The sequence below is a fragment of the Oryza brachyantha genome, chromosome 9 (genome assembly GCF_000231095.2).
Source record: "Oryza brachyantha chromosome 9, ObraRS2, whole genome shotgun sequence".
Classification (NCBI taxonomy): domain Eukaryota; kingdom Viridiplantae; phylum Streptophyta; class Magnoliopsida; order Poales; family Poaceae; genus Oryza; species Oryza brachyantha.
Genome location: NC_023171.2, coordinates 3,542,627 through 3,570,099, shown reverse-complemented (window position 1 = coordinate 3,570,099; position 27,473 = coordinate 3,542,627). Strand labels below are relative to the sequence as shown.

The following is a 27,473-nucleotide window of genomic DNA, read 5'->3' as shown; positions in this document are numbered from 1 at the left end:
CATGGATATGTCTAAACAAATTCAAAAAGTCTTATATAAGGATTTTTAATGGTGTTCTTCTATTTTATTTTATTTTATTTTTTGCTTCTACCTGCATTCGATCATCGTTCACTCTATTTACATAGGAACAATACAGTTTTTTTCTTCTTAAACTTAATCTCTCCTATATATAATCTATAAATGTTTGTATTTTAAAGAGTAAAGTGCACCAGCGGTCTCTAAACTTGTGTGCATGTATCATCTAGGTCCCTGAACTCTCAAAATGCATTTTTGGGTCCTTAAACTTGTCTGGGGGTGTCATATAGGTCCAATCGGGCTCCGACCCACTCTATCCGCTGACGTGACATGCTACGGTGGCGCCTGCGAGAAGGGAGAGAAAAGAATAAGGAGGAGAAAGAGATACTGATATGTGAGACCCACATGACCCCAACAACACGTAGGCACCACCGTGGCATGCCACGTCAGCGGATGGAGCGGGTCGGAACCCGATTGGACTTATATGATACCCTCGAAAAAGTTCGGGGACCCAAAAATACATTTTGAGAGTTCAGAGACCTAGATGACACATGCACACAAGTTTAAGGACCGCTGGTGCACTTCACTCTATTTTAAAATAGAAGCAGTGAAATTTTGTTAACAAAATAGTATTAATATAGATTCCCGCAGAAATGAGACTTGAAAGGCTTCCGGCGACAATAAAAAAAGTACTAACAAAGTGTCACGACATTAGTCAAATGAAGGGCTGTAGTAGGTGGTGAGCGCGTAGAGCGACAACTTCACAGTCTCATCTTCTTGCTTCTGCTTATACTTATAAAATAGAATTTGAATTTTCAATCTTAAGTTTGGAGAAGATTTTAGGATTTTTTAAATTATATTTTATTTTCAGCCTCTGGCTTTTAGATCGCTAAAAACACATATATAACAGTTTTATTCATAAATTATTTTTCTTTTGTAAATACGTCGTTTGTTTTTTCAAGAAAAAGTCAAACAATCAGCTCAATAAAATAAAAATGATGGTCCGATGAGGCTCCCTCTCTAAGGTTTATGGAAAGAAAAGTTCGCCACGAATATATGGACATACAAGAACAAGAATAGTTTTAAGAATCCAACTTGTAACTAGTCCCTCCGGTTTTGTTTATTTTGTTTATTTGATGACGTAAAAAAGGGAGAAGGGCTTCAGAAACTGGATCTCATATCATTTTAGTTCGGAATATTTTAGACAAAATTTCATCACATGATACTTCACTGGAAATGAAAACTACAATCTGAAAAGTTCATCATCATAGTCTACCTTCAATAATAGCAAATCCGGTTCTTCTTTGTGTACTGGCGAATATGTAGAAGAACAAAAGCAGGATTCCCTGGAATAACATGATGACAGGTAAAATAGAACTTTAACAGTTCAACCCGAGAACTTTTTAATATAACAAAAGCTCTTCTATGATGCATGGACAAAATCTTTTGTAATCAGAAATTTGATTCAAGATAGAAAAGGTATTAAGGTAAGAAAAAAAAAAAGAGATGTCTTTATGCTCCTATTAGTAACTTATTTAACAGACGTGTGCCCATTTCTCCTCAAAACACCAAAAATGAACCATTAAGTTTTATTGTGTGGCATCACCGGTTATCTCAGCTCTCAGGAGAAAACAACAGGCATAAGGTTAGAATAATGCACAGAATTGATAGGCACGATATATAGATGATGTGACACTGTAGCAAGTACAGAAAAACATGAAGTGCTGTTTAGAATAGAGCTGATGTCTACAGGAATTGAAAAGGCAAAGAAAGCACCTGATCAAGACTAGCATCAGCTATTGGCCAACCATCAAATTATGTGAACATAATTTCAATTGGGCAACACATTTTTTCTCTACAAAAGCCTTCCATTTCTCAGCAGAAGATGCAGGTCCTCTGTCCAGCACAAAAGCAAATCGGAATACATCAATGCAATACATATATTTTCTTGGTTGCGATGAACTGTTTCAACTTTAGTTTCTCCTCTATATTCTTCTCTTGTTGCTCATCATTACGGTAGCAATATTACCCCAGCATTCATTATTACCAATTTACAAATAAATTTACTGGAGAATCATTACTTACAAGTAAGAAGAATACAGATAGTACTACAGCAGTGTGAGGTTAATAGAAACACAGTATAGTTAAACAAAAAAGAATTTGGTGATATGTTAACACAAAAAAAATACCTGCAATTTTACAAGCTCGTCAACAGTTCTGTTGAAAGGAGATCAGATCTTGTGGAAGATAACTTCCAAGCTTAATAAAAATTGGGTAAAGCTGCAATAGTTGATCTCTTAACCATCTTGCATTAGTCTATGTGTAACAAGGATCTTTTGGTTTTAGCAACCCAAAACACTGTAATCCAATATAGTTATCACTCCTGAAAAAAAATAGGAGAATAAGATAGAAGGAACCTCTTTATATATTGTATCTGTTTCTGTCTTTTATTTGATTCATGCATTCATAAACTTCAAATTTAAACTCCATATTAAACAGTACATTTAGAATATGAATACTGAATTTGTACAAAAGTACTTCTAACTGATCAAATTGCTCATCAAACCAAGGTTCATCGTTGTTTTCCCTGTAAATACTACTGATTATATTTTACAGCTTATTTTTGTCATACCGAATAATGATTAAGAATGTTTAGAAAATAATGTACTGATCCTCCATAACATAACAGAAAGAACAAAATTATGGACCTTTCTGGCTTAGTGCCAAGTGTGTTGTGGATTCAGCTGGAGAAACCACAGAGCTTACTGAATTTGCCTAGAAGAATGCACGTCACTACAGTGGCTAACTGGCTACAAAATTTTCTAAAGTTAATCCTCTCTGGGCATTTACATAACTTCTCTAACCACCAAAATTCTTGAACAAGCTACAAAAAAGTCCTGTCCCAAACCATTTCTACCAGTAATCACCGCAAGAACATGAGCCATCTCTGAAATGATGAAACCGGTTGATATCTCTGATGATAATTTCCCTTGAAACAATCTTTGAAATGAACTTAAAAGCCACATGGCAATCTCTGCATATACGCAGATTTTTCTTGACCCTAATGGGTGCCCCATGCGGGGTGCTAAGCAAGGCGAATGCGACAGCAAGCCTTTCACTATGATGAGAAAGAAGCAACTCTTTTTCACCCCTATCTAAATCATGGAGATCAACATCTGTATTTGGAACATAGCCAGCTTTGCTCATCAGATCTCCCAATTCAGCTAGCTTTGCATATATCTCTCTTGTCATTGGGTGACTCTTGTCACCAACAATGAAAGTATGCACCTTTTCCTTAACCTCAACCCAACTCATGGCAGGCTCCTTCTTGATATTACTCTCTTTCATTAGCTTTCGAACCTTAGCCACCTCATCCCACATGCCTGCTGATGCATAAGTGTTTGCAAGAAGAACATGTGTACCAGATTTCTCAGGCTCTAGGCCAAAGAGCTTTTCTGCTGCCAGCCTTCCCAATTCTGGGTCTTTATGTACTCTTGAAGCACCTAATAGTGCCCCCCAAACTGAGGCATTCGCTTGGAACGGCATGCTATTAACAAGCTCCATTGCATCGTCTAGTTTACCAGCACGGCCAAGCAAATCAATCATACATGAGTAATGCTCCTCTGTCCTGTCAATGCCAAACATCTCCTTCATCGAATTGAAGTACTGCTTGGCCTCATCAACAAGCCCTGCATGGTTGCAAGCACAGAGAACACTAGTCATGGTGATGTGGTTTGGATCAATGCCCTCATCAACCATCCTGTGGAACAATTCCAATGCTTTCTTCCCATGCCCATGCTGTGCTAGCCCTCCGATCATTGCAGACCATGAAACAACTCCCCTCTCTGGAAGGCTAGAGAAGGCCAACTCTGCATCCTCTATGCTCCCACACTTAGCATATGTGTACACAAGAGCATTCCCTGCAAACACATCTGACATGAACTGTCGCTTGATCAGATGAGCATGCACTTGCTTCCCTTGCTCATAAGCTGAGAGGCTAGCACAGGCATTCAGTAGGCTACTTAGCACAAAAGGATCTGGCTGAAGCCCCTTCCTTAGCATCTCCATGAACAGCTTTATTGCACCCTCACCATGGTCACACTGTGAGAGTGCTGTGATCATGGATGTAAAAGCTATAATGTCATCAGAAGAACACTTTTCAAACACTGTGTTTGCATCATTGAGGCAATTACACTTCCAATATGAATCAATAAGCCCATTGACAACATGAGTGTCAGATATGAATCCTATCTTCTCTGCAAGAGCATGAACCTGTCTTGTCACACTAATTGCCTCCATGCTCGCTGTGGACTTGAGAACAGCAGCCAATGTCGTCCTATTGACACCGATACCCTCCTTTATTAACTCGCAAAAGAGAGATAAAGCCTCACCATGCCGTTCTCCATGAGAACAACCTGATATTAGTGCATTCCACAGAACCAAATCCCTATGGGACATCCAATCAAACACCTTCCTCGCATCATCCAAAAATTGATGCTTTGCATACATATCCACAAGACCAACTCCTATATAGTCATCTGAATCAGCATTGGCTTTGATCATGAACCCATGGATTTGCCGACCCAAATCAAACGCACCAGCACCAGAACAAGCCTTCAGAATGCTAGACAAAGTAAACACATTGGGAACCAGCCCTGAGGACTTCATCTGCAGCAACAACTCTATTGCACGGTGATCGTGTCCATTAAGTACACACCCAGAAATTAAAGCATTCCAGGACACCACGTCTGAATCAGGCATTTTCTCAAAAATCACAGAAGCAATATCAACACGCCCCACTTTCACATACATGTCAACCAATGCATTGGCCGTGAACACATCCTTGTCATAACCCGTCCGTACCACCATACCATGCACTTGCCTTCCAGCCTCTATATTCCTGGAACCCGTGCAGGCATTCACCACGCAAGATAAGCCAAATTCGGTAGGCCGAATCCCGCTCCACACCATCTCACCAAAAACCTGGATGGCATCGCTGCACTGGTCATTCTTGACGTACGCCGACATCAGACCATTCCAGGAGACAGCGTTCCTCTCGCTGCAACCCTCATCGAACAGCTTCCTTGCATCATCCATGAAGCCAAATCCGCCGTACATGGACACAAGCGCATTGGTCACATAGACGTCACTGTTTAACCCCATTACCAATGCCATGGCATGCACCTGCGCACCGAGCCGAGCATCTGGCAAGCACTTCAATACAACAGGGAGCGCGAACTCATTGCAGCATACACCCCCCTCACGCATGGCGCAGAAGGCCTGGATTGCGCTCCAGGGCAGACCATTGTTGGAGTAGGCAGTAACGAGGGATGACCAGGAGACGTGACACGGGTCAGGGATTTCGTCGAACACCCTGCGTGCACAGTACGGGAGGTGGCACTTGGAGTAGAAGGAGATGAGGTGATTGCAGAAGGAGACGAGGAAGCCAGACTTGAAGAGGTGGGCGTGAAGGTGCGCCCCCGGGAGCAGCGCCTGTGCGGCTGCGTAGCGGGTGAGCTGCTGGCTGATGGTCCCTGCGATTCTCATCGTGAAGGCGTTCTAAGTTGTAATACAAGCAGCGGCAGCCAGGAGAATGCTCTAGGGTGTCAGGACCTGGACAAATTTGAGAACCTGTAGACAGAATTCAGAAAATTTGGGTGAAGTAGCTACCTAATAGGAAGGGAAAATTGGTAAATTACAGAAAATTGAAAGGTAAGAGTATTGGTTGATTTTTTCGGTTGGACACCGTATAACAGAAATTGAGATAGAGAGGGATAAAGAATAAAATCCACCATAACCTTCTCTAATAAGAAAAGAGCAAGAAGATCAATTTGATTTCAATGGCTTCTCAACCAGGTCAGTAAATCAATTTAATTTCGCATTACCAGAGGTGATCAATGTTAGGTTAAGATTAGAAATTGAGTTGGATTAGATAACCCAACATTGTGGTATCAGAGCTTACTTAGCCTTATTTGATCCCATCATCCCTAAAAGAAGAAACTGAAGATTATACTGATTCAGTTTCATCAAAAGATTTAATTCAGATCGGTTCATGTATGTTTTAGCTTCAATTTCAGTTTTTTATTATGCAATTCAGTTCGAATTAGTACTAGCAGCAGTAGAGTTTGTAATTTTTTTGTGCAAAATTTATTGAATCCTTCAACCAGCCCTTAATTTAAGAAACCCTAATTCAAAAGAATCCCAAAATTTCCCCAAAAGAAATTGAGAAGATTTTCAAATCAGATTGGATTAGAAATTTACCAAATTGAAGTAGCCACCAGAGGGTACTTCACGGCATCATTCTCGCCGAGCAAACCCACCGGGCAGCTGCCGCATCATCATCGTCGTCGTGCGGGCATCAGTGCTGCCCACACTCGCCGGCGTGCGGGCTCGTCTCCTCCCTCCATGGCCACGCGGCTTTGCCACCTCGGCGCCGCACAGTGGCGGTACCAGGATGTCTAGACGCATAGGGCTCAAAGTAAAGGCAAGAACTATCCATAGAAATTCATTACAGTGACAGTAAAATGATTTTATAGTTCTGCTCCTCCTCATCTATTATACATCAAAAAAAATTTCTAATTGACCAATTGATAAGAAACTAAGAAAGGAAAGGGGTAAAAATTGAGAATAGAAAAAAATACTTGCATTTGGGATTGAGAGAGCAAAACAAATTGCTGGATTTGCTGGCCTTCACAGTTCACGTCGGCAGTCCGGCGAGCACTGCGACCGGCCGCCGCGCCCCTCCGCCTCAGCCTCGCGCCCTCGCCGCCTCTGGCCCTCCGTCTGGCGCGTTGCCCCGCCGCCGCGCCGCGCCACCGCCTCCGGCCCTCCGTGCACCGAAGGGCGCAGCGCCGCCGCGCACCCCGCCCCCGCTGCCGTCGCGCGGCCCGCGCCCACGCCCACGCCCGCGCGCCGCAGGCTGCAGCACTGGCCGCTGGCCGTCCGCCGCCTGCCCGCCGCGCCGCCGCGCACCCCGCTGCCGCCCGCCGCCAGGAGTGGACAGAGAGTGAGAGAGAGAGAGATCTCAGCCGTTGATTAGATCCGACGGCCGCTCTTCACCCGCATTAGGCCGCTTTAGGCCCCGATTATCTTTACCAATATAAAAAAAAGGTGTTGTAATTTTTCTATGACCACCCAAAAAACATACATAGGATTCTCCCGATCAATTATTAACCATCGGATGAGTCAATCTAATAGCCTGTAACTGTATATAAAGTTTCTCTATTGCAATCCTACGTATGACACATCCTTAAACCACTCCATGGCACAATCAATCTATGTGTGAACAGCTCCACCGTGGAAACTAAATCCACTAATACTCCACTGCGCCATCGTCGCCACCGCGGAAACTACGTTTGCTCAAAAGAAATCAGTGAAAAGCTGTGTTGTCATTCGTCGTCGCCACCGCCCTGTCCGCCGTTCGCCGAGTCAGATAGGATGGCCCAGATCGCACTCGATCCTAGCCATTGTCTCCTTCGACGAGCCCGCCGCCGCTTGCTTTGTCGGGTGCATCGACACAACGGAAGGAAGCAGACGAGAATTTGGTGGTGTCTGGACACTGCTTGCTTCTTCATTTCAGGACTACTACAAGGTGTGGTCGCTTGGTTTAGATGATCCTGATGTATGGTTTACTGATTTTGTAATTTCATTGGCATGATTTGGTTTGGTTTTAGGCTTATAGCTTTCGTCAGTGAAAAATGGAGCTAAGATAGCTCTAAATGTCGCGTTTTTTCTGACGTGATAGGTATCACGGTTTTGATTGGATGATCTTGTGTATACTTCGATCACAACTATTATTTTTTATGTACCAACTCTATTTTGACTGTGGTAGTTAGTGGTTAGTACAAATATCTAGACTTATACTAATAGAATGCTAATTAGAAGCAGTAGCCACTAATGTGATTGTTTATTAGTTATAGTTTTTCAACCGGATAAATCACTTCTGAATTAGAGTGCCATACATATCTATGCGTTACAGGCATAACAAATTATTCCAGAAGAAGAATGGAGTGTGACTTCATGGACATGCTCTGAAAACAACTGCCAGCCACTTTCAGGATCAATGCAAGGTAATGTTGCTTGCTCTCTAGCATCAAGGTGGCATCCACATGTTTAGTGTAATAATTTTTGTGTTAATTGGTTGTGACTTATTAAATGACAATGCAGTTGGCTCACTTATTAACACACCATTATTGCAATACAGCAACACATGCATTTTAAAGAAATCTCAGTTCCTTAAGTTCATTGATAAATCTTCTCTGCTCTTAAGTTTATATACCTATTTGGTGCATTTGTAAAACAATAATGTTTAGTACTGTGTGTATAACCATCTAGATTTCTACCTCACATATTTATATCAGTGTATGTTCATAGGGGTGAAATTTGCACCTCAACTTAGCCTCTACCGCCTTATGGTGTTCTTTTTTTTTACTCACATAAATTTGAAGATAGCTGCAAGTTGAAGAGAGTACACCGCCTTATTCATACATGGCAAAAGGATTTTTTTTGTCTTCGTCAAGGCTGCAGTAATGTGATTCAATCGTGACAAATTTTACTCCTTCATATACTTATTACTCACTCAAAAGGTAAGAATTTTCCTTCTTAGTATAATCTCTGGCTTAATATTTCCTTGATTTGGTTAGATGTAAATTTGATTCCAGAGAACATACATTTTATGTTCATGCTGAGCATGAGATCTTCGATATAACACTACTTAGTTGTAAGATTATTTTAAGGAAAACTATTGGTACTTAGGTGTAAGATTATTTTCTAGAAGACGTGCTATTTAGGTGTAAGAATATTCTTCAGAAGAACATGCATGTTATGTTGGCATTCCCAGATCATGTTGCTTATATGTGCAGTTTAATTTTCACTACAGACAAAAAGGGTTTATGCACATGATACTAAGCCTTATCAATTACTTACAAATCTATGGAGTATGGAATGCAGTTATGCCTTATGACAGCTGAAATGAAATCCAACTAACTATAGATGACTAGCCGAGTACCCATACACACGTGATTAGAGCTAGAAAAGACCTCAGGTACCTTTTAATAAAGTGAGAAGTTGACTTTTTAGAAAAAAAAATATTGATGAGATATGTGTTCAGAAATTTACTTCTTAGCTTATCTCCGTAATTAATTGTACTGTTCACCCTTCAATGCCAAGAACAATACCTTGTCAGCTTCTTTTTTATGACAAATTTCAGGTTTTTTTTGGATAAGTAAGAACTAGAGTACAAAAATATTTTTAGGAATCTATCTTGTGATTGCACATCATATTTCCATGACATGTACTTAAAATCCTTTTTTTCATAATTGTATGCAGGTTTTAATCGATCTCGTAAATTTTTTGTTGCAGTCTTTGAGCAAGATCACGGTGACTGTCCGAGGTCAGCATCAAGACGAGTCCATCATCCTCTCTTCCTCTTCCCATGCTGCACATGTAAAATATTTCAGTTCGTTTGTTCAGTTACAATAATCGAAAGTGTTCTAATGATCAATATCAGTCGAATCCTACATGGGAAATTATTAATAAATTTGGTGCTGTTTTCCAAGTATATAGAAATCTGAAGTGTTGCTTTTCAAGTATATATAGAAACCAGAAGAGTTGTTTTCCAAATATATAGAAATTTTGTGTTGCTTTCCAAGTATTTAAACAGGTATCATAGGAAATCGTAGCAAATTTCCATATATTCAGTTTCCATACTTATAATATATCAAATATCTATATATTTCTTCTAAAATATGAGACAAACCGTAACATGGGAAAGCATATCATATCACATGCATGTAGTCAATTTTCATAGTTATAATCTATTCAAGGTATATATAAACAAGCAAAGGCAAGAATATTGTTTATAAAGACATCCTAGGATGGGTAGGTAATGAGAATGATTTTTTTTATTTATATGCAATGCAAAATATAAAGTCCATGGAAGCTGAAAAATTTAAGTTTGTAATGCAAAAGTATGTTTATAAATTTGGAGCTAACCACTATTATTTCTTGTTTTAGGACGGTGGTTACTTTGTGATGACCATTGACATGTCGAATATGATGCGAGTGCATCAGTTGTGGTATACCTACCTATGACACATTTTCGTATATGTCGCTTTGTAACAAATAGATGATAACTATCATAATTTTTCTTTTATCATTTTTGGACTGTTCTTCGTATTACTCTTGCTAATAATTCTCTCATCTACCGTTCCGTGAGTTACTCATGCTAAATTATAATGATATATTTTTATTATTATTTGATGTGTGGCTTTATATTTAAAAATGATACTTTATATGATATTATTTTATAATGAATTATCAAATACATTATAATACCGTAGCGTTAGCACGGGCACATTACTAGTAGTTCGCAAAAACATGAGATCAAATCTTTGGACACCTAAATGAAGCATTAAATATACATGAACATTAAAACTAATTACACAGTTATGCGGGAAATCGTGAGACGAATCTTTTAAGCCTAATTAGAACGTGATTAGTCATAAGTGCTACAGTAACCAACATTTACTAATGACGGATTAATTAGACTCAAAAGATTCGTGTCGCGGTTTTCGGACGGAATCTGAAATTTGTTTTATAATTAGAGTATGTTTAATACTTCAAATGACTGTCAAAAAACTTGATTTGATATTTTTGCAAAAACTTTTTTAAACTAAACAACCCCTTAGTCTCCAGGGCGGCCCATTGCCCCCGCGTCCGCACTATGTGCCGTCTTCCTTGTTGCTGCACGGTTGACTGAAATGTTTCACGCCATCCTAAGTTAACTTATGCCCCTCGTTTTCCGTGTGCATGTTTACTAAACTGCTAAACGGTGTATTTTTTGTAAAAATTTTTATATGAAAGTTGTTTTAAAAAACATATTAATCTATTTTATTTTTTTATAATTAATAATTAATTAACATGTAATAATCTATTACTATATTTTCTGTATCAGGGATAAGTTTACTTGTCCCCCTCAAGCCGAACGCGGCCATAGTAGTCTAATTAACGTGTGGCCCTTGCGTAAGTGTCATCATATCATCCTGAATACTACACCATGCATATCAAATATAGCTAACTAGGACTAGATTTAACACTATCTATTACTATAAATCTCGATATACCCATGTCCAAAAGTCGTAGTAGTAATAATGTTAAATGTAGTAGTAATAATGTTAAATCTAATTCTAGATAGCTATATTTTAGGTCGTGTTTTTGTGTTGTATATGCTTGGTTAAATGAAAAAAAACTAAAACATATTATTTTGTGTCAAAGAAGATCTTAAACGTGAGGTTTTGAAACTCATTTATATTTTAAGCCCACCGAGAAGATGATAAAATACGAATGAATAGGAACGGGTTCAAGTGCAGTCGCTATGACTTGGCCCTTTGTCAGTTTTGCGTGATCTGCTACGTCTAATAAGGATGTGAGTTTAGACCGAAATTTTCGGTAGCACCTAAAACGAGTTAAGATATTAGCGCATGATTAATTTAGTATTAATTGTTATAAATTTTAAAAATAAATTTAGTTTATATTTTAAAACACTTCTATATAGAAATGTTTTGCATGAAATATACCACATTCTAAAAAGTGTGCTCACACAGAAAACATGCTAAAATCTCAAGCGAGTAAGCTGAAAAGAACGCCAGCAAAATAGAATCAAACGGCCAATGCGGGCAAAATAGGTTTTGAATTCCAAGATTTCCCCTTTCAACTGGTTAACCTGAGAGAGAGACCTTGGCTCAAAAATGATACATTTGTACAGATTTACAGGCTGTAACAAGTTAATTCCATCGTTTTTTAAAGAATGGCATTTCCTACCAAACTACATATGTATGGCTATAAAGGGATAAACTCCCCATGTATTTTTTTTTACAGAATAAAAGAAAACCGATCCATTGTCTTGCCATGCTCTTAGCACAAATCACGCCTCCAGCAAAACCAATAGAATGAGCCTTCTAAATGACACGAGAAGTTGATAATCATATCATCGTCTCGAATTTGTCGAGTTTCTTCACTCGCTGCATAGATCTTATGAGTAATGCCAAGAATATGCCTGCATGATTTCATTTGAAACAATCATTAGACAGATTCAAGAACGTCGTACTTATTTTTCCAGAATAGCAAAGCCTGCAGGAAGTAGCTTGATCAAGTTGCACACCTGCGTATTAAAAGGATCAACCTATGTTCTAGTAATGTACTTCCTCCGTTTCGCAATGTAAGACTTTCTAGCACTGTCTATGTTAATGAATCTAGACATACATATAAATTATATACATTCATCGATGAATGAATTTAGGCAACGCAAGAAAGTCTTACCATATTAAACGGAGGTAGCATCACATAAGAAGTAATAAAAAAAACACCAACAAGGGAACGTATCATATGCACACAAGCTTTCTTTGTACATACCGTGCACATTAACTAACGTCACCGAAACTTCTAAAAAAAATTATGCACGTACTTTCAATGGATTACATCTATGTATAAAGTCTCACTTTTAAATCCATTAGGCATAGCGAGCAACAACAAAGATACAATTCTGATAGATTTATACTTTAAAAATAGTCAGGTTTTTCACTTTTTGGTTACAGCTAGAATATAAGGAATTTGAATACGAGACTTTGTACATAGGTGTAATACTGTTGAAATTAGATATATATTTTTTCCTAGAATTTTCAGTAACATTTGTTAGTTGGTGTGTACTGATATGTTTCCAACCAACAGAGCACTAAATCCATGACGTGATGATGTGGAGAATGTATCAAACAAATTTCACAAAACGAGAAAGAAAACCTTACCTGCACCAACGAAAGACCCATTTGCGATCATTTGGTTCCCTTGACTACTTAATGTGACCCCAACATTCAAGAATGTACCACCCATGGCTGTATACATGGTCGCCATCTGAAGTATATTGGCCTTACGAGCAGCTCTTTCAGACTGAAAATGCCATTAAGTTCATTATATTTTCAGATTCAGGACAGAGCCAAAAAGAGCACCACTAGTTTTCTGAAAATTGTAGGTAGTGATACTAGAAAAACGAATATATGAGCTTTTAGTAATGGCCATTATGGGGACTAAAAAAGGAATAGTTCTGTAGTCAGTCTATCCATCAAGAATAATGGTCGCATTTTTGTAGTTCAAATTACAGAAGATCTATGTATGACAACCAGGATAGCGATTAACATCATGGAAAATGGGTTAAGCATATTGTTCTTTTGGTTTCTGTCAATCTCCAACCTTAACAAGACACTACTAGCTCTGTTTCAAATTAAAATATTTTGACTCTCACTGTATTCATATGGATGTTAATGAATCTTCATATTCATTTGTCTATGGATGAGTTTAAATAGGACGAAAACATCTTATAATATGAAACGGAGAGAGTAGATAGTAAAACAATTGCTAGCAGAATCTTACCTCAAGTACTCTGACTCTAAGTTTCAGGTCACCAGACTCAAGTTGCCCAACAAAATCCTCGATTCGCTGTATTCTGTAGGGCATTGAGATAGTAGAGTCACGAGCCTGTCATGTTTAGCCAGCAGAATACTGATTAGTGTGCTATGACATTGTAGCTCACAAAAGACAGAATATCAAAAGGCGGAAAATGTACATACACCATAATGATTTTGCTAAAATCACATGAATGTAACTACAGTACACAATTATAGTGTAATTACAATGTAATGGCATATAATTTTAATGTAACTAGCACTAAAATATGGGCAATTTTTTTATTTACATGAGATTTACATGCTAGTTATACTAGTTACATTTGTAGTTACTGTTAGTTGTATCGTATAGCTAGCTGTGTAATTGCCCTATTCTAGAGGGTGTTTTCTGCACTTTATACAGTTAGTGTCTTGTATATTGTTGCCCCATTTTAGCCCATTTCAATATGAGGTCCAATCCCAAACATGGTACCAGAGCCCATGGTTTAAGGTTAGGGTTTCCCTCTCAGCTTCTCGGGGCTCGCCGCCAGCGCCGACTGCCTCTCCTCCTCTGTTCTCGCGCCGCCTCTGCTCGCGCCACCCGCCGCCGCTCCTCTATCCGCCTCTGCTCGCGCCACCCGCCGCCGCTCCTCTACTCGCCGCCGCGCCTGCTGCTCTCGCACTGCCACCGCCGTCGCCGCCAGCCTACTACTCACGCCGCCGCCCCTCTGCTCGCGTGCTGCCGGGAGACTCTCCTCTGCTCAGCCACCTGCTGCTTTGTTGCTGTTGCTGCTCGGCTGTTGGTAGTGGTGGTGCAGCTTGCGAACCTTCTACTATGGCGCCCTAGGGAAACCGGGTGCTATCTCACTTCCAAAGCCCCCCCCCCCCGGTCATCTTCAATGGCGCCCTAGGGAAACCGGGTGCATATGCAGATCCACATGTGCAGCCAATGGTTGTGAGGCTACCTCAATGGTGATCAGCCTTGCCCGCCTTGTCCCACCTTGCCACCTAAGCCTGCCATCCCGGTTGATGCAGATGATGATACCAACTGTGGCCTCCTTGACGATCTTGCCACTGCCATGGAGGCGTACCAAACGGATCTAGACCTCTACGAGACCTGGCTAGAGGAGGCCTATGCTAAGGCCATTTTGGTTGGGAGTATGGATGCTGACATATCGCTTGACATTGCCGGCCTTGAGAGCTATCAGCTGATGTGGTCTCGTCTTTGCCAGTAGTACGAGCCTCGCAATGACGCCATGTTCCTTGCCGTGGTGAATGAGGTTCATTCTCTTCGCAAGATGCCACAGTGGATGATCTCTTTCGCAAGATGTCGGCAATATGGCGTCAGATGGATCTGCAGGGCGTTGATGTTTGTTATACCTATTGCTAGTGCCAGAGGGCGTTGATGTTTGTCATACCTATTGCTAGTTCTAGAGGGCCCAAACAGAGACTGCATGCCTCTATGAGTTCTTGTCTCGTTTGCGGCCTGAGTTTGAGTCAGTCCGTGCTCAGTTGCTGACGCGACGCCCTTGACCGTCATTGTTGGAGGCTTTGCCTTAGCTACGAGCTGAGGAGACTAGTCATGAGGCTGGGATAGCACTAGCCAGCAGTCTCCCTTTATCTTGGCTGCTCATGGTTTGCCCTCTCAGGTGCCATTGTTAGTGGTGGTGCCACACGTTGTAGCAGTGCCAACACCGTTACCTGTTGCAGCTAGTGCTCCTGGTGTTCCCTCAAGCAATGTCTATGGATACTGTAATAAGACAAGTCACACTGCTTCTGTGTGCTACAAGAAGGAGAGATTAGAATCACTGCACATCTCAGGGCTCTCGACATGGCTCTTCTCAGTCAAGCTCTCAGCAGCTCTCGTCCACTAAGCAGGAGCTCCTTAGGCTACTTCGTCGCCTTACCATGACAACTCCTACCTCCACCCACAGGTCTACTGCTTAGGCTTCTAGTCTTCCACCACCACCACCTCATTCCTCTTCAGGTATATTGTCCTCGTGGTTCCTTGACTCTGGTGCTTCTTTTCATATGACACCTGATTCCAAACATCTTTCTTCTATGAGTCCTAATACTTCTCTCATAGTTTAGACAGCAGAGGGCACCTCTCTTCCTGTTTTGGTCATGGCACTATCTCTACTTCTTCGTTTCGAGTTCCTACTATCTCTCATGTTCCTAAGTTGACTATGCAACTTATGTCTGCGGGTCATATCACTGATCATGGTTGTCGCATTATTCTTGAGACTGACTCCTGTTGTGTTCAGGATCGTCGAACGGGGCTCTTGGTGGGGACTGGTCCTAGGCGTCATGATTCTCAGCGTCTTTGGGAGCTTGATTGGCTACATCTCCCTTCGGATGCTTCTACCAGCCAGTCCACTCGTTCTACTGCTTCGGCTTTAGCTGCTTCATCTACTCCCGCTTTTGTTTAGTGGCATCGCCGATTAGGTCGTCTTTCTAGTTCTAGATTGTCCACTCTTGTTGGTAGTGGGGTCTAAGGACCTGTTTTTGGTGATACTGCTCTACACTGTACGGGTTGCAAGCATGGAAAGCAGCTGCAACTCCCCTATCCTTCTAGTGAGTCTAGGTCTCAACGCCCTTTTGACCTTATTTAGTCTGGTGTATGGGGACCGACTCCCTTCGTTTCGAAAGGTGGCCATTCCTACTACGTGATCTTTATTGATGACTATTCGAGATTTACTTGGATTTACCTCATGTCTTCTCGTGGTCAGTTTCTTTCTATTTATCAGCAGTTTGCCACTATGGTTCGCACTCAGTTTGATTCTTCTATCTATGTTTTTCGTGCTGACTCGGCTAGTGAGTACATTTTGACAGCGCATCGTCGCTTTCTAGCTGAGCAGGGAACACTTCTTCGGTTCTTGTGCCCTGGTGCTCATGCTCAGAATGGAGTTGCTAAGCGCAAGCATCGCCATATTCTCGAGACTTCTCATGCCCTTATGATATCCTCGCATCTTTCCCCTCACTTCTAGGCCGAGGTTGTCTCCACTGCTGTTTTTTCTTATTAATTGCCAACCTTCCTCTGTTCTTCATGGTTGTACTCCATATGAGCACCATGTTGGTACTACTCCTCAGTATAGTCATCTTCGATGCTTTGGTTGTGTTTGCTACGTTCTTCCTCCTCGCGTATGTACTAAGTTGATTGCCTAGTCTATTGAGTGTGTTTTAAGTTGATTGCCTAGTTTATTGAGTGTGTTTTCCTTGGGTACAGCTCGGAGCATAAGGGTTATCGTTGCTATGACCCTGTTGCGCGATGTATGAGGATATCTCGTGATGTCACTTTTGATAAGTCTCGTCCATACTATCCTTGATCTCCCACCTGTGACCAGTCCTCGACCATTCAGTCTCTCTTTTTTGACTCTTCCGGATTGATCTTTTCCTTCTCCAGCATTTGTCCCGTCTTCCTCGTAGCATATTCCTTTGGTTTATACACCATCCCTCTCCCCTTTGTCGCCGCCATCACCAACGCCACCGTCACCACCTCCTACTTCTCTTGTGGATGATTTCCATGAGATCTCACCTTTCCCACTGCACTACTCTCGTTGTTCGCCCCCTTTAACTGAGTTATCTTCTCCATCTATCCTTGGTCCAGCTCCGTGATTGCAGTACCATCCAACCTGAGCCTAAGTATGGATTTACTGCTGCTGCTATTGTTGAACCCACGACTTACCAGGAGGCTACATGCAATGGCCGAGGAGATTGCTGCCTTGGAGCGTACCCAGACTTGGGATATTGTTCCCAAACCTTCTCATGCCACTCCTATCACTGGCAAGTGGGTCTACAAAATAAAGACTTGCTCCGACGGTTCTCTTGAGCGTTATAAAGCTCGTCTTGTGGCTCGTGGTTTTCAGCAAGAGCATGGTCGTGACTATGATGACACTTTTGTTCACATTGCTCATATGACCACCATTCGGACCTTGCTAGTTGTTGCCTCTATTCGTCAGTGGTCCCTTTCCCAGCTCGATGTCAAGAATGCCTTCTTTCTTAATGGTGAGTTGCGAGAAGAGGTCTACATGCGGCCGCCTCTAGGGTATTCTATCCCAGATGGCATGTTCTGGTTGCATCGTTCTCTTTATGGTCTTAAACAAGCCCCTCGTGCTTGGTTTGAGCGGTTCTCCACTGTCGTCACTGATATTGGCTTCAAGGCTAGTGAGCATGATCCTGCTCTCTTTGTCCACGCTTCTCCTCGTGGTTGGACCCTTCTACTATATGTTGATGACATGATTATCACTGGTGATGACTCTCAGTTCATTGTTCTTGTGAAGAAGCGTCTTAGTGACTAGTCTTTGATGTCTGATCTTGGTCCCCTCAGGTATTTCCTTGGGATTGAGGTTTCTTCTACGTCTATCGGCTTCTATCTCTCCCAAGAGAATTATATCCAGGACCTTCTTGCTCACGCTAGTCTCACTGATGAGCGTGTGGTTCTCCTATGGAGCTTGGGCTACATCTTCGGCCCACTGATGGTGAGCCTCTTTAGGATCCCACCCGCTATCGCCACCTCGTTGGGAGTGCTGTCTATCTTGATGTCACTTGTCCAGACATGTTTCTACTCCTACTCAGGTCCACTATGCTCACCTTCTACGTGTTCCCCGATATCTTTGTGCTTCTCAAACAGTAATGCTGATCTCACCAGTACTATCTCTCGTCACCTTTTCTTTCCTCGCTCTAGCTCCTTGCAGCTTCGGGTGTACTCTGATGCGACTTGGGCTAGTGATCACGCTGATCATCGTTCTGTCTCTGCTTACTGTGTCTTTCTTGGTTCTTTTCTTATTGCCTGGAAGACCAAGAAGTGGACTGCAGTTTCCTGTTCAAGTGCGGAAGCCAAGTTGCGAGCCATGGCAGCCTTGACAGCTGAGGTCACTTGGTTGCGCTGGCTCTTGGAGGATTTTGGAGTTTGTCTCCCCACCGACTCCCCTATTCTCAGACAGTACTGGTGTGATTAGCATTGCTTGAGACCCAGTGAAACATGAGCTCACCAAGCACATAGGAGTTGATACTTCATACATGCGCTCCCAAGTGCAAGATGATGTTGTAGCTCTTCAGCATGTTCCTTTGGAGCTTCAATTAGCCGATTTCTTCACGAAGGCCCAGACTAGAGCTCAGCATAGCTATTTTCTTTCCAAACTCAGTGTGGTTGATACACCATGAGTTTGAGAGGGGGGGGTGTTAGATGTATTGTATAGCTAGTTGTGTAATTACCCTATTCTAGAGGGTGTTTTCTGCACTTTGTACGGTTAGTGTCTTGTATATTGTTGGCCCATTTTGGCCCATTGCAATCTGAGGTCCAATCCCAAACAGTTACATGCTATTTATATTGTAATTACACTACAATCATACTATAATTACATTCTTCTGATTTTTACAAAAAAAAAAACTATGTCGAGTGATATATGGGCAGTCCCATATTGGAATACTAGAAAAGGTTGAGAGAAATGTTCATTGCACGCAATGCAAGATTGTGTCCTTACACTGTTTGCTTGCTTTCTGATCTCCCGAACTAGTTCAGGTCCACTTGTTCGTCTTTGTTTCAAGTCTAGCAGTTCCTGGAATTCGAAATAAATTATTCATTAGCATTGCATGCACAGGCAAAATCGGAAGATATTGACTCCGCTGCTAAGATAAACGAAAGAAAATTGTCTCAGCAAACATAACAAAGAAGTGTGCACGAATTATTAGCTAATTTTGAGATACATTAACTGTTCTATAATAGTTGTCAATGTATCTCCCAAATACAGAATATGGATACAGGAACAATAAAAGGTTGGCAAATAATTCTAACCTGTGCATATGGTGCAGCAACTTTCACAAAGGAAAAGTCCGGATCCAATATATATCCAATCCCTATCAGACATAATTAAAACAACAAAGTCATTGACCTATAAATAAGTAAACTTTGTTGTGGTCAATCACATACATAATAACATTATACCAATATAGAGATGTCACATTCCGAGGGAAGTTAGAAAAAATCAATCGCTGAGAAGATTGTTGAACAGACAATCAAATCTTATTTACATCCCACTTTTCCATCAATTAACCATTATAGTTTCTAGCATCAGATAGATACACATTTGTCTTTTATTAATTTATGATGAACATTAAGCAGAAAAATGCAGATAATCATGATTATGTATAAAAGAGGACCTTCGAGAGTTGAGAAGGCCCTTATGACAAATGTAAATGTGGATGGGAAACGGAAAGGTTGATCCTGTGCTATTGCAAACAAGTCCTGCAAAAGGGGAAAAAAACAAAATATTAATTAAAAGGGATACACCAGTTTATAGTTGTGATCTAATCCTCACAGAACTGTAAGGCCAGGCAACCTCTCCAATTGTAGCCAAAGTTTGCTGTTGGTCTGGCGTCTGACTCAGAAGATTGTCCAAGAAAAATTGTATGGACCTTCTAACCTAAACAACGCCAAAAAAAGAGAATATTAAATGCAATTTTTGCACAAATTCCTATCTGAGAACCAGAATGTTTTACAAACCGGTGAAAGGTCTCCTGTTGCCTGGAGAGCTTCCAGGTCAATTAGAGCTTTCATAACCTGCAAGATAGAGCTGAATGAGAGAAAGATGAAGTGCTTGGGCCCTGGGGTAATGGGCAACTAAACTTTGCAATAGCATGCAAGGTAAAATTACAAGCAATAGAGAAATATTACTGCATATATGTGCTGTTCAAGTGTTCATTTAAAACATTGAGATACCTTGTTTGCATCCTTCTCATACACAGCATAAAACAAGGAGAGTAATCTCTCTCGAGTGAATGATTTTATTTCACCCATCATTCCGAAATCATAATATATAAGAGAGCCATCCGTGTCTATAGCAAGGTTTCCAGGATGTGGGTCAGCATGGAAGAAACCGGTCTTCAGTATCTGTGTGGTAAAATAAAGAACTTTAGAGGGAAACCATCACATTAAAATATATTCAACTCACTTCGTATAGGAAGTCAAATTCTTGAAATATATCTACCTGAATTAGGTAAGATTCTATTGAACGAGATGCAATCATGGAACGACTATAGCCCCGACTGTCCAACAGACCCAAGTTGTTTATTTTAATACCTGCAAAAGTTAAGAAATTGAGTGAAGCCAAATAGTTAAAATAACGTTGTTGTAATGGCACATTCTTCTGTTCACACAAAAAAACTTCTTAATCACAAAACAAACATATTCTACCAAGTTGTGATTGAAAGGACAACCATCCTTTCACAGTTGACACCAGATCTTAATCATATATATTAGAAATAAAATATGTATAGTGGCAATACTTGAGTATGAAAATAATCAGATTAATGAAGCATAAACATTTATATTGTCATATTTTACTAACAAGAACCTGACAATATGGATTTAACTATTCGGTGTGCAGTTCTATTAACTGAGCAGAAATGCCAAAAAAATTATAAAATAGCAAGAAAATATTTCGTATCATTTTCTGATTGACTATGACATCCTTAGATGCCAAATCTTCCGTATACCATCAAGACAAGCAAACATTCTCTTCAGTGTTGTTTTCTACCAGTTGAGAAAGGAACTTGGAGGGCTTGCTTGTCTACTGTAGGCAGAGCAGCTGATTCACACAAGAATACCAGAAAATCCTCTGTCATTTCTAAGTAAATTTATTCTCATCAAGTCCATCTCAACCATATCATCTACCATATCTCACACAGCAGTCTCTTCCATTGACATGAACAAAAAAACAAAGGCACCAATTGGAAGAAAATTTCCAACCATAAAATGGAGGAAGTATAAGAACAAATATAATTTTGAATAGCATCATACTTTATTTTTAAGAAAATAGCAATTAACAAATAAAATTGAGATAATTTATTTACAAAATGGCTACACAGTGTTATGTAAAAACTATCCAAAGAACAAAAGTTAGTCCAATTCAACAATACTATACATGTTAATTTCTGTTACAAGAAATAATTAGCACATACCAGGAACGTACTCCAGGGTTAACACCTTTTCAGTTGTGTAGTCCCACATGATAAGCTAGAAAAACAACACAATGATTATCCTTGTAATACTTTACAAAAAATGTCAAGACAAAATGGCAGTTAGCTGGGTATTGCTTCACTGCTCCACTTTGCTTATAGTTTAAATTTACTAAAGTGGAATGAACATTGCCAAAATATAGACTATTAAAGGACACAATAATCATGGCTAATTCTATATATGGAGGCATATGGTCTCAGTCGGATCAAATATTGTCATTAGAATCACAAGTTTATAGATATACATGAAGCACAGCATGGAAGAAAACCCAAAAACAAGTTGCATTTTGAGGTCCAGGAAACATACTGGCACACGGACCCACTTTATATTTCTGAAATCTCGACGAAATCTGTCTGCGTTCTTTCCTTCATTGATATAATCAATTTCTTCATACAGAATTCTGAAACCACAAAAAACATTATGGTAAATTATTATGTCAATCTCAGTGAAAGCTTATTGCCTTGAGGAATCTGTAAATGAACAAAAATAGACAAAGCTGAACTGATTTTGCAAAAATTCTCCCTATCACAACCAAATATCTTCCATTTATTAGTCCTTATACTCAACCTATGAGGTATTTCAATGTAATCGTTCCCCTCCAAAGGAAGGCTCCTTTGTAGATGTAAGTAATAATGGATACACATGACAAACCACAAAAGCAAGAGAGCTTTTATTTGAAGAACAATTGCGGCTGCAATATCAGGTTATACGGTATGGAACTAGTTATTCCATTCCACACAATGCCAACAATTTTTTTGGCAGAAAGAGTTGGAATTCATTCTAGAGGTGCAAATAAATAAAATATCAGAGAATAATTCAATAACCAATCATCATAAACGATACATTCAAATTATCCAAGAAGACTATGTTGCAGCTTACTTAGAACACTCCTCATAAATACCAATCCAATCCCTTGAAGGACCACCAAATGTCTCACTTCTCTGAAAATACTCAGCTACTAGTTTTAGATTCCCTACAAGTTTCAAAGAATAATCAAGACGGGTATCAACACTAAACAACTTATGAATTATTCCATATCAAAGACATCTAATTATTTCTTGAAAGATAGCCAATTTAAATAATGTTATCATCGTATTTTGAAAAATTAGTATGCAAAATAGTAAAAGGATAACAAAGAAAAGTGAAAATATGCAATTATGCCACTATTATGTAATGACTAGTATGCAGAAGATGAAGAGGAAATAAGAACTAATTGAAAAAGATATCTTGAGTTCACCTATTTCATCTGGAAAAAAGACAAAATTTCTATCAAATTCAATGAAACTAAACAGAATAACTTGAAATCTGAACCTTCATCTGTCAATTTCTCAAATGGAAAAAATAATCTCTTACTTAGGTCAATGTCAAAAAGTTTTCTGAGCCCTGGTCGCTGCACTTTAACTGCCACTCTCTCTCCATTGTGAAGCACCGCACGATGTACCTGAACAACATATATGCAGTAACCCGTAAGCAGATTTTATTAGAAATAAAAAAATAATAGGATGAAGATCATAAAAGGCACCAGATTTCGCAAGGTATTAACAAACATCGTTTCTTGCCTCAAAAAAGAACATGGACCATTAAGGTTAATGGTGTGAAATCAGCAGTTATTATCACAGGAAATGTCAACTGGCAGCAGGTGGCAACGGGCAGGAAGGCATTGATTGGCACATACAGATTTGAGAAACATGTAGTTGAAGGAAAGATTGGCATATACAGATGGAAGAAATATGTAGTGAAGCAAGGGTTGACCTATACATATGTGAAAACATATATTGAAATGCAATTTTACAACTTGAAATAAAAGTATGCAGTGGACTAGCAGCAGCTATTGGCTTCAAAGAGAAATTGAACAGGTAAAATGGATACAAAAAGTCCTTGAGAAAAAGGTGATATAGTATGATATAATCTTACTGATTTTTACTGAGAAAATCAGATTTATTTGCTGAAGTGTAAAACTAAGCACCTGACCAAGACTGGCAGCAGCTATCGGACGATCCTCAAATTCCTTGAACACAACTTCAATTGGGCAACCCATTTCTTTCTCTATGAAAGCCCTTGCCTTCTCAGGAGAAAATGCAGGTACTCTATCCTGCAAAACACAAATCAGAACTTACAGCACATATACTTTGCCGTGTTAACAAACTGTTTCAATTTTAAATTACTCCTCTAGATATCGCTCCTGTAAATCATCATTGTGATATTAATTATGTCCCTTCATTCATCATTATGAGTTTACAATCTGTTTATTGGCTAGTTGAAAAATCAACAAGAGGAAATGGGGAATATAGACAATACTAGAACAATGTGAGGTTAACAGAAACACAGTAGAGATAGCAAATAATATATGAATAATTTGATGATATTGAATCACACACAAAAAAAAAAATACCTGCAATTTTGCAAGCTCGTCAACAAATTCCCTTGGAAATAGATCAGATCTTGTGGAAGATAACTGTCCGAGCTTAATAAACGTTGGACCAAGCTGCAATACTTGTTCTCTTAACCATGAAGCAGTTTTCCTCCTACGAACTTTCTGTGATATATGGGATGATTCAGTCCACATGTACTGTAAATAGGTATCTCTTTATTTTTGCAACCCAAAACTCTGTGATCCATTATAATAACCACCTACTCCACCCGAAAAGTATTCATATGCAGACAACTCAAGTGCATGACTTTGGTCTAAGCTTTTGCATAGGAAACTCTAAAGAGATGGTTGCAGAATTGTTAACTTGATTGCTTATCTATATCATAAAGGCATACCTGTTTTTCCTCCAAGAATCCACCTGGATAGGCCCATTTTGCATTGTCGAATAGAACACGGATTCGAAGAGAAAGAACAAAAGACCAGATATCTGCGCTCCTCTGCCAAGAGTTGTAATTATCTTTTGCCCAACTGAATCCTTCATCAGAAGGCAATACCTTCAGCTCCTCTTCAAAGGGCTCATCATTGGGTCTCATTCGCTTTTGGGTCACTAGAGCAGACGTTTTGCTTCCTTTAACCAAACTAGTCCCATTAACTGCCAATTTTGGAGAACCATTAACTATCGCTTTGGTCGAACCATTGACAGCAGCCGTAGGAGAACCATTAACAGTCACCTTGGTCAAGCTATTGACAGCTCCATCTGGAGAACCATTAACTGTGTCTGGCCTTACTCGGACACCACTCTTGCTCCTTTTCAACTCTGTTGTGGGGACCATCTTTATCACACGGCCATTGGAACCATATTTCTCAGTTTCGGCTGACCGAGCTTCAGTGCGGAACACCAGAGATCTCTTAACCAAAGGCGTCTCATTCAACGATGCCCTCAACCATTGGAGCTTCGGATTGCAGACAGATCCTGAGAAGCTGAGGTCAGGCATCATCATTGCCATGACCAATCAAAAGCCCCTGTTCATACAACTTCCCATCAGTACCAACAGGACAAAAAAAAAAGATGCAATTGCAATGAAGTGCCAGCCTACTCAATCAAACTAAAACCTTGAGAAAATGATGCAAAGATCCCAAGTTATAAATTTCATTTCCATTTCTAAGAAAGTAAGGACTTGATTACATAAGTACCACGTGGCTGCATATTGGCTACACATATTCAACAAACGTTCCTAGAGAACAATCTAATATCTCCTTAAGAGTGGATTAACCAAGAGATTTATTCAAATTTAGAAGTGCCCATAATGGACCCGTCACTCGACAGAATACTCTACACATATTCGAAGTAGTACAACTAGGGAACAAGAATCAAACTTTGATTCCTAACCAGACTACTAATTTAGTTCTCGAAATGCGAATCTTGCTTCTCCAAACTGCTTGACAATTTATCTATAAACACGAATCGCTAGAGCAGCTAGAAGCAGCTAACAAACTTGCCCATTCTTGCTATATCTCCCAAGAATCCAGAAAGAGAACCCAAGAAACAACACACACATCAACAAGACACCAACTACTCCTTCACTAAATCGACTCCCATCCAGGATGTCTGAACCACCAATTCGCACTCAGATTCCAAAGGGCCTTTTCACCTGGAACAAAGAACACGGGAAAACGAGTGGACGCGGAACGGAAGCGGGGGAGTTTTGCAAGGAAGGGTCACCTCAGCTCAGGCGGGCTTCTGATTTCTTGGCGCGCCCCGAAACGAGAGCGAAACGGCGAAGGGAGCGGCCAGGGGAGGAAGACGGAGACGGCCCCGATTCTCGCTCGTATGCTTCTTCAACTAAAACTTCTCAGCTCAGTCCTGGTTGGGAGGAGGACACACCCCACTTCACGCGCCACACAAAAAAAAATAATAACAAAATATATACGAGGCACACGACACGAGGAGCATTTTATACTGCTACGTACTCCCACCCACACGAAATTTAGGCCAGGTTTATTTCTTAAAAATTTTTTCTAAAAACATCCCATCAAATCTTTGAACATCTAAATAAAACATTAAATATACACGAATATTGAAACTAATTACACCGTTATGGAGAAAATCGCGAGATGAATCTGTTGAGCCTAATTAAGTACATGATTAGCTATAAATGCTACAGTAATCAATATTTGCTAATGATGGATTAATTAGACTCAAAAGATTCGTCTCGCGGTTTCTAAACGGAATCTAAAATTTGTTTTATAATTAGACTACGTTTAAACCGTACGCGTCGATGTGACATCTCTTAAAAAAATTTCAATCTAAACACAACCTTAGGTCTTGTTTGGAAGGTTAAGGGTACTCCCCGTGGTAAAAACTAAATTGGTTTGTATATTACAGAATATCGGGTTAAGAAACTATTTTCTGCGGTATAACTTTTCTATCTTGATATCACATGTTCCACTCGTCTCTTTTAGGGACAGTCTTATTTTACATGAAAACACTGGATCTTAATCTAGAACTAGTTTCTTCATTTTTATCTCTCTCTTAAATAAATAACTTATCACATCAGTAAATTGCTTCCCTAACGTAGCAATAAATACATATAGAAACTATTCTCGTGTCTGCACTGTGAATGCCGTAATGGCTGATAGACAAGCAGAAGTAAGCTTATTAGAATCAGAGAAAGTTGAGTTTCTAGCTTCCGGTTCCAGTTTATTTTATGGATTCACATGATATTCCGAGAAGAAGCTGAGTGCTTGGGGGAGTTTCAAACTGCCGCTGATTCCGTTAGAAACTGTTGCCGGCAGAAACTCGTTACACTGTTAGAAGCTTCCTAGATAGAACCTTACAATGTTTTAGAAAGATTAACAGTTTCATTCTTCCGAAATTAAACATAAGGGGATATTTAAGAATTTGTCACTGACAGACAGGTAGGGACCTACATATCACACAGACACACGGAGAGTGACAAATTACTTAAACGAGATATTGTGGTGGGTGGCATGCAAATAATTAAATGCCCCAAATATAAGCAAATCAACTTATTAACGATTAAAAAATAATCTTACAGGTAAAACTTTTATACAAGTATTCTAGGTGTTCTAAAAGTATTGTGTGAAAAATAAACTACGGCAAAAATAATCGCCTAAAACTAGCTAAGAAAAGGTGTGACAAGAGTTATAATATGTTTCATTAATACAATTATATTTTGGAGAGAAAATGGTTGGTAAGTATGATATGGTGGTATAATGGATATAATATTACTAAAATAGCTAAACTTATCTATATTTCGGGATAAAGTTTTGATGCTATTGTACTCATGCTAACACTACGACTCAATTTAATATTAAAAATAAGATATTATAAATTCTTTCAAATGCAATTATATATAAAGTAAACGTTCGGATTTGTTTTCTATCAATCATATATTAATCTGATTATTTAAACAAACTCCGATAAAATAACATTAAACCACTAATTAACAGTGACTATTGTACTTTGCATTAATTAATTATAGGTTGAACCGTATTATAATTAATTACAAGCTTTCAAGTTTTGACGGTAATTATAGAAGTTGCAAGACCAAGTTTATATGTTAATTTCAGAACATTTCAACAACAAATTAATATACAAATTTCAGAATCACTA

The 27,473-nt window shown here is 39.6% G+C and overlaps 2 protein-coding genes across 2 annotated transcripts; both read right to left on the bottom strand.

Moving 5' to 3' along the window:
* Nucleotides 1-2,572: 2,572 nt before the first annotated feature.
* Nucleotides 2,573-6,783, bottom strand: LOC102709589 (pentatricopeptide repeat-containing protein At4g14850-like). Its single transcript, XM_006660391.3, has 2 exons — nt 6,277-6,783; nt 2,573-5,646 (listed from the first exon to the last, which is right to left on the bottom strand). The coding sequence occupies exon 2, from the start codon at nt 5,560-5,562 to the stop codon at nt 2,929-2,931; it is 2,634 nt and encodes an 877-aa protein (XP_006660454.1). The 5' UTR covers nt 5,563-5,646; nt 6,277-6,783; the 3' UTR covers nt 2,573-2,928.
* A 4,884-nt stretch (nt 6,784-11,667) lies between these two features.
* On the bottom strand, nt 11,668-25,707 carry LOC102708920 (protein ACTIVITY OF BC1 COMPLEX KINASE 7, chloroplastic). The gene is made up of 18 exons (XM_006660390.3): nt 25,560-25,707; nt 24,232-24,859; nt 23,858-24,001; nt 23,432-23,557; nt 22,819-22,906; nt 22,345-22,438; nt 21,772-21,865; nt 21,408-21,462; nt 20,435-20,526; nt 20,167-20,337; nt 19,951-20,007; nt 19,787-19,870; nt 19,608-19,692; nt 19,243-19,304; nt 18,932-19,006; nt 13,438-13,542; nt 12,816-12,957; nt 11,668-12,070 (listed from the first exon to the last, which is right to left on the bottom strand). Exons 2-18 carry the CDS (start codon nt 24,841-24,843, stop codon nt 11,997-11,999), a joined length of 2,160 nt encoding a protein of 719 aa, XP_006660453.1. The 5' UTR covers nt 24,844-24,859; nt 25,560-25,707; the 3' UTR covers nt 11,668-11,996.
* Nucleotides 25,708-27,473: the final 1,766 nt, after the last annotated feature.

Coding starts and splice junctions, on each gene's coding strand:
- LOC102709589 (XM_006660391.3), bottom strand. CDS start 5,562: ATGAGAATCGCAGGGACCATCAGCCAGCAGCTCACCCGCTACGCAGCC.
- LOC102708920 (XM_006660390.3), bottom strand. CDS start 24,843: ATGGCAATGATGATGCCTGACCTCAGCTTCTCAGGATCTGTCTGCAAT. Junction 22,907..23,431: donor CTGCTGCCAGTCTTGGTCAG/GTGCTTAGTTTT, acceptor TATGTTGTTCAG/GTACATCGTGCGGTGCTTCA. Junction 21,463..21,771: donor TAAAGTGGGTCCGTGTGCCA/GTATGTTTCCTG, acceptor TTGTTTTTCTAG/CTTATCATGTGGGACTACAC.